Source organism: Chamaea fasciata, unplaced genomic scaffold (genome assembly GCF_029207755.1).
Source record: "Chamaea fasciata isolate MVZ Bird 193981 ecotype frontalis unplaced genomic scaffold, bChaFas1.0.hap1 SCAF_4, whole genome shotgun sequence".
Lineage (NCBI taxonomy): Eukaryota > Metazoa > Chordata > Aves > Passeriformes > Sylviidae > Chamaea > Chamaea fasciata.
Window position 1 is genome coordinate 63,606,448 of NW_027094089.1, and position 12,529 is coordinate 63,618,976.

The 12,529-nt window shown below is 39.4% G+C and overlaps 1 protein-coding gene across 1 annotated transcript; it reads left to right on the forward strand.

The window, feature by feature from the left end:
• Nucleotides 1-1,088: 1,088 nt before the first annotated feature.
• RFK (riboflavin kinase) lies at nt 1,089-8,993 on the forward strand. The gene is made up of 4 exons (XM_066181804.1): nt 1,089-1,335; nt 2,861-3,012; nt 4,426-4,528; nt 5,038-8,993. Exons 1-4 carry the CDS (start codon nt 1,254-1,256, stop codon nt 5,166-5,168), a joined length of 468 nt encoding a protein of 155 aa, XP_066037901.1. The 5' UTR covers nt 1,089-1,253; the 3' UTR covers nt 5,169-8,993.
• The last annotated feature ends 3,536 nt before the right edge of the window (nt 8,994-12,529 follow it).

Genomic DNA, 12,529 nt, shown 5'->3' on the forward strand with positions numbered 1-12,529 from the left:
GGGGGGAAAGAAAAGAAAGTGCCAATTCCCTTCAAGGACTTTCTGGATGGTGTTTCTGGATAAGATTTACAAGTTTAAACACAAATGTGGTTATGTGCAGCACAGCAGTGCTGAATGAGGCCCCAGAACTCAAATGGCCTATAGTATCACTGATACAAAGAGACTGTCTGCTGGTGAGCTGGCTGTTCTGTAATTTACCAAGATAATGGACATCTTTCACAATATTATTTTGAACTCATGCAATCTCAAATTTATTTAAGTTGGATCAGGTAGGGCAATAGAAAAAAAGAGTGTTAATCATCTAAATACATTAGTAAGCTTTATCAACATGAAGAGAAAATGGAGACAGGAACTGAAGGAAGAGAGATGCTCAGATACCCTTCATTTTCCTTTGAGCGAACACAGAATGAGCACTGCTGTCTTCCTTTTTTTCCAAAGGAGATCCCTGCACTAGCGGCGGTAGTGGCGGACGGGGAGACGTGAGCGCGTTGGTAAAGCAAGAGATGACTAAAAACGGTTTGGGTTTTTGCTTTGGTTTTAGTTTGGTTTGGTCTTGGGGTTTGGTTGTTTGGATTATTGATTTTGTTTTGTTTTAAGCAAGCAACTGCGGTTCGCTGGAGCATGTCACAGAAAGACCTGTTCTCGCGGCTTTCCTGAGTATCTGCTGTGCACTGAAGCATTTGGCCTTTTCTGAGCGAAAATGCAAATCTAGGGCTACCAAGGCAGCAACATTCCCTATCTCCACGCGTGAGCGCGGGGTGCCAGGTGCAGCTTTTCAGCTAAGAGGGTCGGGATGTGGCAGCCGGTGTGCAACAGTCACAGCTGTCACCGCGGTTTCCATCCAAGAAATTAAAGAACGGGCCAGAACCAGCTGCCCGCGGGAAGCCGAGAGTGACCAAACCGGTGGGCAGGAACAACGGGCACAGCACTGCCCGCGACGACTGACAGCAAGCAACACTCACCGGCCCCAGCAAGCACCGCCCGCCCCCCGCGGCCGGGACCGCCATCCAGCTCCGCCCCGCTCCGCCCGGCTCGGGCCGGGATCGCCGTTCCCCGGCGGGGGAGGGCACACTGGGCATGCGGCGTGGGCATGTCCACTGCGGAGGGAGGAGCCGCCGGAGCGCGGTGCGCATCGCAGGGCCGAGCGCGCCGCCGGGTTCCTCCCCTGCCGTTGGTAGCGCCCCGTGCGGGAGGCGGTGTGAGCGGCGCGGCAGGCCCGGAGAGCCGGCGTCTGAGCGCCTCAGCGCGGGGCCATGAGGCACCTGCCGTACTTCTGCCGCGGGGAGGTGGTGAAGGGCTTCGGCAGGGGCTCCAAAGAGCTGGGCATCCCCACCGGTGAGCGGGCGCGGAGGGCACACCTTCCCGGAACGATACGGGCGGAGTGTCCACGGGGCTGGGCCCAGCCGTGGGGTTGGGGGTCCGCGCCGGGCCGCGGGAGCACTCCTGCCGGCGAGACCATGGGCCGGGAGGGAGATCTGCAGCCGCGCCCCTCGGGCGGAGCCGCGCCGTGCTCCTGCCAAACTGCGCTGTGACTAAGCTCGGCTGACCTCGGCGGCCGCCCGGGTGCCCTGCACAGCTGCGCTATTGTCATGACTTGCGCTTTCCGTGTGCGGTCCTGCCTTGCTACCTACCCGCGTTTTCCTGACGCTTTTTTCTCTGCCTCCTACGCTGCTTAGTCTTGCCCCTTCCCTTGATATTATTCTCTGCACCCCAGACTGTAAAGAGGTTTCCCTGTATCGTGATGTTTGTTCCTTTTCTCATCTAGTGATCGTCACGATGTACAGGATGTAGATAAGTGTCACATTCTCGGTGCAGTGGTGTGCCATCCTGGGAAAATATCCCTTCTCATAAACCTCCGATAGGAATAAGAGAGGGAGTAGGCATTGGGAATCTGTCCAAAGAAGAAAGTTAAAGGGGTGTAAAGCAGAGTTTGAAACAGCAGGTGGGCATGGCCTACAGAGAATACTGCAAGAGAATTTTGACCTTACTTGGAGAGACACTGAAGTCCGTAGTCATACTGCACTACATCTAACAGACATGAAACTTTATAAGACCACTCTTTTAGTGCTGGATTTCTGACATTTGTTCCTCAGAAAATTTCACATTTTTCACTTGATTGTTTATAAATGATGTGTTGGTATTAGGAAACAGGCAAAGGAAGCCATTACTGTCTGTGAGGTTTGATAAAAATTTGGTAACTGTCTGTTCTTTCAAATCAGTTTGGTGTCTTGCATGAAGAGATCTATTCAGCTGGGAAGTAGAGGGAGGATAGTAATTTTAAGAGAAGGTTAAATTCAGTCGAAAGGAAATTTTGTTCTACTGTAAATATGTAGTTTTCAAAGAAAATCTCAAATCCACAGGTGCCTCTGAAAGGGAACATGTGCAAAATTGACAGTTGGCTAAACAATTACCACATTTGCTTCTACGTAGTTTATTTCATCAGTAAATATTTTACTGATAAATGGTTCTGAGATGCTATTTTATAGTGCAGTTGATTTTTCCCCTCTGATTTTTCATCATAGTAAAGCTGTGGTAGTTGTCCTAATAATGAAATATGCCCTGGATGTATGTATGATGTATTTATTAATTATTGTTGCAGAAGAGAAGGAAAACTATACAGAACAGTGTGTATGTATGTATGTGATAACTCTGTATTGTAATAACTCTGGTATTGCCACAGTGACTGAAATTTATGAAGCTGTTTATACTTTGCCAATGGTATGTTGCATTATTTTTGTTATCATCACCAGTGTTATGCTTGTAAATAGTGTGTAGGCAGAGTTTGGCTTTTAAGTATTTGAGGATCCTGTTATATGCTTGACTTACACCAAGTCACTCACACTTTGTACAATTTTTACAGCTAACTTTTCCGAGCAAGTAGTTGAAAGCTTTCCATCTGATATCCCTACTGGTATATACTATGGATGGGCCTGTGTTGGAAATGGAGATGTGCATAAAATGGTTTTGAGCATAGGATGGAATCCCTTCTATAAGAACATTAAGAAATCAGTGGTAAGAAATTTGCATTTTGTGTAATTTTTATTGTGTGGATGAATTTTAACAAGGTACGCAAAATTTGATTGATGAATGATGTCTAGGAATTTGTGCACCATTAGAAATGCATTTGTTATCTATATAATATTTATATTCTGAAAAGAATGTACTCCCTGTAGCCAGAGTATGAAGATGAAGTTGAATAAAGTTTTTCTTTCTTCTGTTCCACCATTTCTTAACTACTTCCAAAATTAAAATACAACAGTACTTGAAATGATGGTTGCTTGACTTGCTGATAGCAAATTGAGCATAAACTTGGTTTATGCATTGTAATGCATTGAATTTACTGGTTATGAGAGCCCTAGCATAAGCTGGAACATAGTAATAGTCTGTGGTTCTCTGCAATGTATCTGCATTTCAGATAGGAGATGCTGGGGCAGCTTAATTTGTAATTATTTTTTAATTAATTCTTCTCTTAAACGATGAAATCCATACATGAGATGCTATGACTTGATGTACAGAATAAATATTTGAAGGCATATAAGGATGTAAGGATGGAGAAATTAAAATCCTGAGCTGTGACAGCTGTGGGTTTTTTTGCTGTCAGGTACTGGTGCTTTTTCTGAGTCTTTCAGAGCTCTCTTTTATTTGTTGAAAACGGTTTTATTTGTACATGAATCTCTACTTCTGTTTCTCTTAGACAAATGCATACTTTAAAATTTTTTTGCAGATAACTTTTCTGAGCAAGTAGTTAAAAGCTTCCCAAATGATAACTCTGCTGGTAGATGCCATGGGTTGGCCTATTTTGGAGCAGAATTTGTGCATGAGAAAAGTTTTGAGTGTCAGATGAAACCATGTCTTAGTCTGGACTTGCTCTTCAATTTTCTCATTCAGTTCCCTTACGAGATGGTTGTAAAAGCTCTCCCTGAGCCACCTACTTCTATCAAAATCTTCATAGTTTATTGGAATGTATCCACGTGTTGATGAAATAACATTTCCTGCCTTGGAAGCTTTGAAGCATTTCTCCTGATATCTAGGGATGTGGGTTTTGGATTTTTTTTAAATTGGTTTGTTAATTCAGTCTTTGTTTGGTTTGGGGGCTTTTTGCTTTGGTGGTGGGGGGGGTGTTGGTGTTGTTTTTGTAGTTGGTTTGTGTGTTTGTTTTTTTCTTTTTTTTTTTTTCTTTTTCTCTTTATACCCCTTTTAAGGGAGTAATTTTTTTTTTAATTCCATGCAGAGTGCAATTCTACTTCCTAATACAAACTAAAGCCATGGCCTTTGAATTTTTGGATTATATATACTATACTAAATGTCCCTTTTATTTTTCATCTGTTGAGAATTTGAATCTTGGATGTTAGGCCTAAATGGTTACAGAGAGGGAAATAAACTCTTCAGTTCATAATAATTGTCCACTTACTTCTCTTCCTTTAGGAAACACACATTATCCACACCTTCAAAGACGACTTCTATGGAGAAATTCTTAGTATAGTCATAACTGGATACATTCGACCAGAAAAAAACTTTGATTCCTTAGGTAAGTATTGGAGATCTCCCTGAAACTAGTTTCTTTTTTGCCTTACTCATGCAAATTTTGTGTCTTCACTGTTCCTCCTTCCATCATGACATGTTTTATTGGTTAACCTTTGAAATTTCAGTAAAATGTTTTCATAATTTAAAAACATTTTCATATCACGCTAAAACCCTTCAGTTTTCTTTCACTTGTCTGAGGAGTAATGCTAAAATCACGGGCTTGTCATGAAAGTCAAGTGTACTAATTTCTTCTTAAAATGCAGTTTTTTTAGTATTGAAACAACTGTTAACATGTCTTTTGGCAAACGAGGATAGTGCTGGTAATGGGTAAAAATGCATCTTTAGCATGCTTAAAAAAAAGACATTTTAAAAGGAGAGAATTCTGCCTTTCAAACCTCATAGTTATATTCTACTTCTGCGATTGTTGTTTGATATTTTGTGCCTTCTTTTTGCTTGTTACTCTGTTCAGAATACAAACCAACTTTCAAATATCCCTTTTCTTACCTTTTTCAGATGCGCTCATTTTGGCAATTCAGGAGGATATTGAAGAAGCAAAAAGACAGTTAGATCTACCAGAACATCTTAAACTCAAAGAAGATAACTTTTTTCATCTGCCAGAAGGCAAAATAGTAAACAACTGCTGAGAAAACCCATACAGCTTTTTTTTTTTTCTTTTTTTCTTTTTTTTTCTTTCTTATTCTCCCCTTTCATGGAGCTTTTGTATTTGTACTGCTGTCATACACTTTTGTGTCAAATATCTGTTAGGTGACTTGAGATCAGAACCAACCATACAAGATGATTTCAGTTTTCTTTGGTTAAGTCATCAATAGCCCAGTCATACAAAAGAACTAGAAGGCTGTACTACATCATTATAGATAAACTATGTATCCTAAAGTTACCAGGTCTTTAGAGATCTGAGCACATTCAGAACATGACCCAAGTTAATTGTAATGCTGAGGTGTGGTTAGCTCATTTAATGAAGAATGCCTGTTTTTAACATAATGTTCTTCTAGCTTCTTTTCCCATTTTTTATGTCATTCTTAGATCTGGGTTTTAGCTTAGAAAATGTTGGTATTGATTGACTCAGAAAATTCCTGTGTTTAGATATGATTGGATAACAATTGCAGGATTAATTCCCTATAGTTCTTGTTTTTTATATACTACATGGCTGTTGTGGTTGAAGCTGCCACTTTAATTGAAATTATTTATTTTAAGTTTATTTGAAATGGAAGAAATTGCTGTTGCTCATTGTGTTGCTAGAATCTGAGCTATACTTCTTCATGCTTGACTGAACATATGATAACACATGATTTCAATGTAGTTTAATTCTGAATGTGTTTCACTTAATTTCAGAAAATGCATAAAAGTGTGAAAGCTGATAAACTTTAAGGTTCAGGTGCAAAATATGCAGAAACAATATAACAAGACTTCTGCTCATTGCACCTTAAAGGAAAATAGATAGTGAGACAAAAATTTGTATTTTGTGTGCTGCTGGTATTTTTCATAGGAAAATCTTGAGGTTATTCACTGCACTGGCAATGAAATGTCTGACTTCAAGGTTGGTATTATAGTAAGGCACAGAAAAATCTTATCAACACTCTGCACTAAGCGCAGGTAAGAGCCAAGGTTTTAGCAGACCAAATAGATGAAAACACAAATGAAAGCCTTTGGGGATTTATTGCATAATATATCAACACTATAGTGAATAGTGGGTTATTTTTACAAGTAGTTGCAGACAGTCTTATTCTGAAATGTTGGGGATACAAGTGAGGGTTGGACTAGATGATCTCTGAAGGTCCTTTACAACCCTAACTCTTCTGTGCTAGATAAGTGGAAGGAATACTGTGAGAGTTGATGGTAATTTTAAAAAATACTTTGTGAAGTATTTAATGTATATACAGTATCTACTCTTCCTCTGATAAATTTTTCTCTCTCTTGGTGAATGGAAGCAGGTTAGCTACAGTGCCTGTCACATTCATAACTTTTTGACATCACCCTGTGTGATGAGAATATGTCAGCTTTGAGAATATGTCTGGGACGTATTCTGAAATTCAGAGTACTTCTTTAAATATGTCTCAGCTGTGATTGTCTGAACTAAGATGTTCAATACTGAACGCACAATTTCTGTAGTGAAATTTGAGGAATTTACTCCTTGTCCTATCCTATTCTAATCCTACTTTTCACTCTACAACTTTAGAGAGTTTTAGCAAGGTAGCTGCTTGGGTCTTTTTGGCAGATGCTGTCAACATGATAGTTCTACTTCATATTGCTTTAAATTCTAGCCAGTATCATGGGCTAATATTAGGAGAGAGGTCTTGAGGAAATCAAAGGCTTATGTTTGTTCTTCAGGACTACAGGAGAAAACTTGATTTTGGTTAAATGAATTGTTCACCAGTGCTATTGATATCAGAGGCAGATACAGTACGAGAGAGACGGACATGGGACAATATACTTTCTTTTAAAGGAGAGGAGAAGTAATTTACTGAGCTTTTTACTATGTAACATGTTGGAAACTGTGTTTCTCAAAAGTCCATAGAAGAATTGTTTTGCAAGATTGATGATTTTAATCAATTTTTAAAAAGGAATTTTAAAAAGGAGAGATGAAAGGAGAACTTTTTTTTTTTTGCTAAGAGTTTATGCATTCTTCAGATTGTAGTAATGTTAAAATCATATATTTTACTACTCCTTTTAGAGAATAAACAGAAGCCACACTAGTCAACAGAGTATGTTGTCAACAATAGATTGTTGTTCATTATGGTACTGTAGCTAAACACTCATAGCTGCCTTTAAAACTGATTTTTTGCCTGTAATGTCTTGGGTCTGTTATGGAAACTATGGTGCCTTAAGCTGGTTCTGGATAATTTCTGTATATCCATTTATTTATCCAATAAACGCCACTATCAAAAATTCAATTCACCATTTGGTTATAGAACTGCTGTGCAATGGATGGAGAACAGTAGCAAAGGGAAAACTTGAAGGACTTAGTTTGCTTTCAAATGATAGCTGAGGTATGATATATGGATACCCTGAACTAAGAAACTGCTCTTTCTTTGTTTGTCTTCAAAGACAGTGTCTTAGTGAATCCATCTGGCCGAGTGTACCTGACGGTGTTATTTAAGAGAAAATGTTATACATCACTGTTTAAGCTCAATACATAATTAATTCCTAGAACAGTATGAACTTTATGAAGGCTTATATTTTTGTATTATGTACAAGTAGCTGTATTTTGGTTGATGTTGTTGCACTGTACCATTACTAAAGGAACTGTAATTGACAAATTTATTCTTCTTGTCTTAGGTTTCCTTTCCTTTGCCACTCCTAGCAATGTTAGTTGTCTCAGTTTTGGACAAAGCTTTGTGGGCGTGACTACCTTACTTTGAACTTTTTAATCTTCACATGATTTTGTATTCCTCTTTGTTACTAAAGGTGCAGTGATTAAATTCCAGGGGGCTTCCACAGAACTCTGTCAAAGTTACAGGGTGATCATGAGTTCTTTAGGAGTATCTAATGCAAAAAAAAAATCCACTTAAGAATTATGGCTTAAAAACTAGTCCTTCTCACAATTAATTCCTTTGTAAAGATAAATCTTAAGTGATTAACAGCTCTAAAGCTGTTTATTATCAAAGATGTGAAGGAATTATTTTAAGGCTCAGCTCTTAGCCATCTGACCATACTGACAACAAATAACAGCACTTTCATGCACTTCTATGTAAAGACTTTGTTCTTCACACCAAGGGGCTATAAAGAACATCCTCCTCTGTACTATTATGTATCAAGCAATGCTAAAAAGTCGCTTTGTTGTATCCCTTTAAGTTGTGTCGCACTGAGTGCTATTTATTCCCTTTGGCATAGATTGAAAGTGCTGAACCACTTTAAAAGATAAGTGGAAAATTTGAGTTGTAAATGCTCTCTGCTTATTTCAGTTCTCTGTTGCCCAAGAAGATTGTAAAGAAGATGGAAGAAGTAATTTTTGCCAGTGTACTTCTGGACTGTATTTCACTTTGCAATAAATTCGAACTCTATGTGATGAAACACTATTTAAACCACTGGAATTAGATTAATTAGGTGTTGATGATCTATAGAATATTTCTGATTTTTTTCATACAAATGAGGAATGCTGTGGAGGTACTTGGTGGAAGAAGTCATGTCATAAGTGCAGTTCTGTTGGGAAACATATACAAGATTATGACAAAAAACATCAGCTTTGAGGATCACAGATGCACCAGATGATACCAACAAGTCTGGGTACAAGATCTACTGTATCATGAATTGCTTTCCAACTATAATTCCATTGTAGCAAACTGTTGGCACCTATGCCAGTGACATTAGATAAATCTTGTTTATCTCTATGTTTTGGTAGTGATTGGCATGGTTCGTGGTAGAAGTGCAAGGGCATGCTTTGAGTGGGTGGTTGTAGTAGTTAGAATGCACTCACATACATATTGGCAAAGGATTTGCTCTCTAAAGCGTGGACGGAAATATATTCTCCTAAAGCGGTGTGCATCTGAAAGCCTACAAAATAGTCAAGTAAAGCTTTAGAAAAACTGCTTTTAGAAACCATGCCCTTGTCTTGATCTTTGTTGTCTGAAATCTAGAGCTCAGCATGCTAGGAAAGTGTTAAGAGAAAGTGTTAAATACACTGCAGTAATTCTGTAAGAAAGGCAGAGTTGAAGAATTTCTTAAACACTGTCTTATCTCCTATTCACATCATCTTCCTTGTCCCTAGAAGTCCATTTTGAAATATATATTGAACTGTTGCCATCCTATCCCATATATGCTATATCATAATCTCCAGTCTCAATCACCTGATGTTCTTGTAGTAGTTGCTTATGTGGGAAGGAAAGGTTTTGGATTGATTTACAGCCTCTCATACCCTCCATTAACAGCTGTGACTTTGCCTTGCTTTATTCTCCAGATGCATGTAATAGTTCCAAGTAACAGGAAAAGTCAAATCAGCTGGTAAGAAAGTAACTGGGTTGGATTTTTCTCTCTGGTGGTAGAATGGATTAACAGTACACAGTCATATGATAACTGATTTAAAAAACTGAAATTATGTGAGGTCAAGTAGGATGAGTCTTTGTCTTAAATGACCTGATAGAAGTGTACGTTAAGAGTACCATTTTTAATGTTTGGGAGATATTGTCTTACTCTTCCAATACCACAGCTGTACTCTCATAGCTGTGATGGTATAAGGCTAAAGAAAAGGGGGTTGGTAGGGCAGCTATAAGGTTTTTTATTAGATCAAGAATAGTCAGAAGCAGAGAAGCTAGCAGGGACGCAAACACAACTTACTTCTAACCTTAAGCTAGAAACATTTTTAACTTTATCTAGAATCTAGATACTTTCTAGTATCTACAAGAAATTGAAGACTGGTTGTGTGGCCTGAACCTGCTTTTCCCAGTTGTATCCATTTGGTTTAATCATACTTTTTTCACTCCACAAATCTATATGCAAGATACTGTAAATTTTTCTGAGAGGTAGAAATCAAGATTGTTTCAAAGCCAATGAGGTGATTTTGGCATGATGATACAGATTGCTGTCCATTGAAATAGGTACTTTCTAGTCAACTGTTTTATGAAAAGCACAGGTGTTCTAAAAAATGTAGGAGAAAAGATGACATGTCGCAAATCAGCTGCAAGTAAGCCCGGCCTATTCTGGTGATGAAGCAGGGGCATTATGTTGTGTGCCTTCAGCTCAGCCTCACACTTCTGCTCCTTTCTGCTTTTCATTTTTAAATGTCAGCCTAGTCAGTCATAAAGCCTTTAAATGTCAGTGCTGCTCTTCTTCAAGGTCATACCTTGGGATTTTTGCTACAGTCAAAGCAACCTGGGCTGTCTGCCAGTTTGAAGTCACCACAGGAAGATGGGCAGCAGCCTTTTCAGTGTACAGTGACATGTTAGCTGTGGGCAGCAGCCTTTTCAGTGTACAGTGACATGTTAGCTGGACACAAGAGAAGAACGAAAATAAGAATATTAAAAGATAACCTATCGTTATAGGAATATTCTCTGTTGTTCACATTGTGTTCCACAGTTAAAAGTTCGGTGTACAGATAACAGGAGAAAATGCCTCCAAATGGTCACCTCTTATCCTGGTTTTGCCTGGACTTTGTATTCATCTGGAAAACAGCCTGAGTTGCACATTTCACCCAATAACTTTACACAATACCTTTACCATTACCTCCAGCCTATCATAACTACTGTCGCTACCATATTATGTTACAATTTAAGCTTAAAGTTGTTTTTTTAATTTTCTGACAGTGGAAAATTCTTAGACCTTTTTTCTACTTGGTAAAAACATGTTTTTTTGTTTGCCTATTGTATCCTTTGCTTTTCTTGAGACCTCTTTCTGCTTGCTAAAAACATCTTTGTTTGTGGTCAACATATCCTTTGCTCTAGCCATAAAACTTCCTTCCAACTTGACTTTACCTTTGCTTATTTAGTTGTCCGGTAACAACTGGCTCAGCAATCCTTAATTTAGACATCTTTTATTGCTCTATATGAAAACTTGCCTCTATTCCACTTTCAGGTTCCACATTCAGAGAGCCTTCTGCTAAGCATTCATATCGATAAAACTTTCCTGTAAATTTTCATCTTTTCCAACACAAGAGCTGAAAGGTGTGCTGACTGGAAGCCCACATTTGGAGCCCATTTGAAGAAGCATGAAACCTTTTGGTTTCAAACATTTTGGTGAACAACTGGCTGCACTAAGAATCAGTCACTTATTAACCACTTCTAACTCCTAGTGCTCCCCAGCTGTAAGGAAATGCTGCAGGTAGAAAACACATTAACAAATGTTTTGTCATTTGTTGTGGCTTTTGTTTTTTTACTAGTGGAGGTCTGAATACAAGCTTTTAAGAAATCCCTGAGGTATTCAGCTTTCCAGTCCTGTTACATAAGATTTATTTTATTTAATTTATTATTTTTACACAGTATTGTGTAAACACAGATTTCAGCCAAGCTGGTCAACTTCCCTGTCCCAGCTGCTCTCACACTTGCTTACAAAGCTGCAATAGATCACTGGCTCACCAAGCTCATTCTGGCAGCTGCACGGGAAAAAAATCACAGGGAAAACTGTATTTTCCCTTTAGGAACTGAAATGTTTATTCAGCCTGAAGTCTTGTAGTGTATTATTCAGCTAGTCTATGGCTCTTGGGTATAGCAGCCAGTTATATTGTGATTTGCAGCACAGGGGCTGTACTTATTTTTGGCATTCTCAATTGTGACAGCTACAGTGGAGCTAGGTGAAAGTAAACTTTGCACCTGCACAAAAACCTTGTGCTGTCTAGGAGGTGCAAACCTACTTCAAACTTTAAATATCAAATCACAGAATGGTTTGCGCTGAAAGTGAACTTAAAGCTCATCTTGTTCACAATCCCTGCTGTGGGCAGGGACACCTCCCACTAGACCAGATTGCGCAAAGCTCCAGCCAATGTAGCCTTGGACAATTCCAGGGACAGGACATCTCCAGCTTCTCTGGGCAATCCAAATAAAGCAGGAACCTTGTCAACCTAATGCTGTTGGTAGATGTTTTCATTTTCTTCTGCAAAAATGAAGTTAATAAACCTGAACAATTTTACTTCAGACTCGCATTATCTATTAGCTCAGTCTTAGCTGGAGCTAACCTGTGTGGTGCATGCACATTTATGTATTTCACACTTATAAATTTCCACAGAATCACAGAATTATTTGGGCTGGGAGAGACCCTTGAGATCATAGAATCTAACCTATGACCCAACATCACCTTGTCAACCACACCATGGCATTGAGTGCCACATCCAGTCTTTTCTTAAACGCCTCCACGGACAGTTCCTCACCTCCCTGGGCAGCCCTTTCTAATGTCTTATCACCCTTTCTGATAAGAATTTCTTCGTCATGTCCAACCTAAACCTCTTCTGGCGCAACTTGAGGCGGTTTTCCCGTGTCCTGTCCCTTGCTCCCTGGGAGCAGAACCTGACCCCTGTCTGGCTGCACCCTCCTGTCAGGGAGTTCTGGAGAACAAGAAGCTC

What these genes read in the sequence shown, in the direction of transcription:
- RFK (XM_066181804.1), top strand. Translation starts at nt 1,254, where the DNA reads ATGAGGCACCTGCCGTACTTCTGCCGCGGGGAGGTGGTGAAGGGCTTC. An exon ending in AGAACATTAAGAAATCAGTG is followed by an intron (nt 3,013 to 4,425) that starts GTAAGAAATTTG and finishes CTCTTCCTTTAG; the next exon opens with GAAACACACATTATCCACAC. An exon ending in AAAAAACTTTGATTCCTTAG is followed by an intron (nt 4,529 to 5,037) that starts GTAAGTATTGGA and finishes TACCTTTTTCAG; the next exon opens with ATGCGCTCATTTTGGCAATT.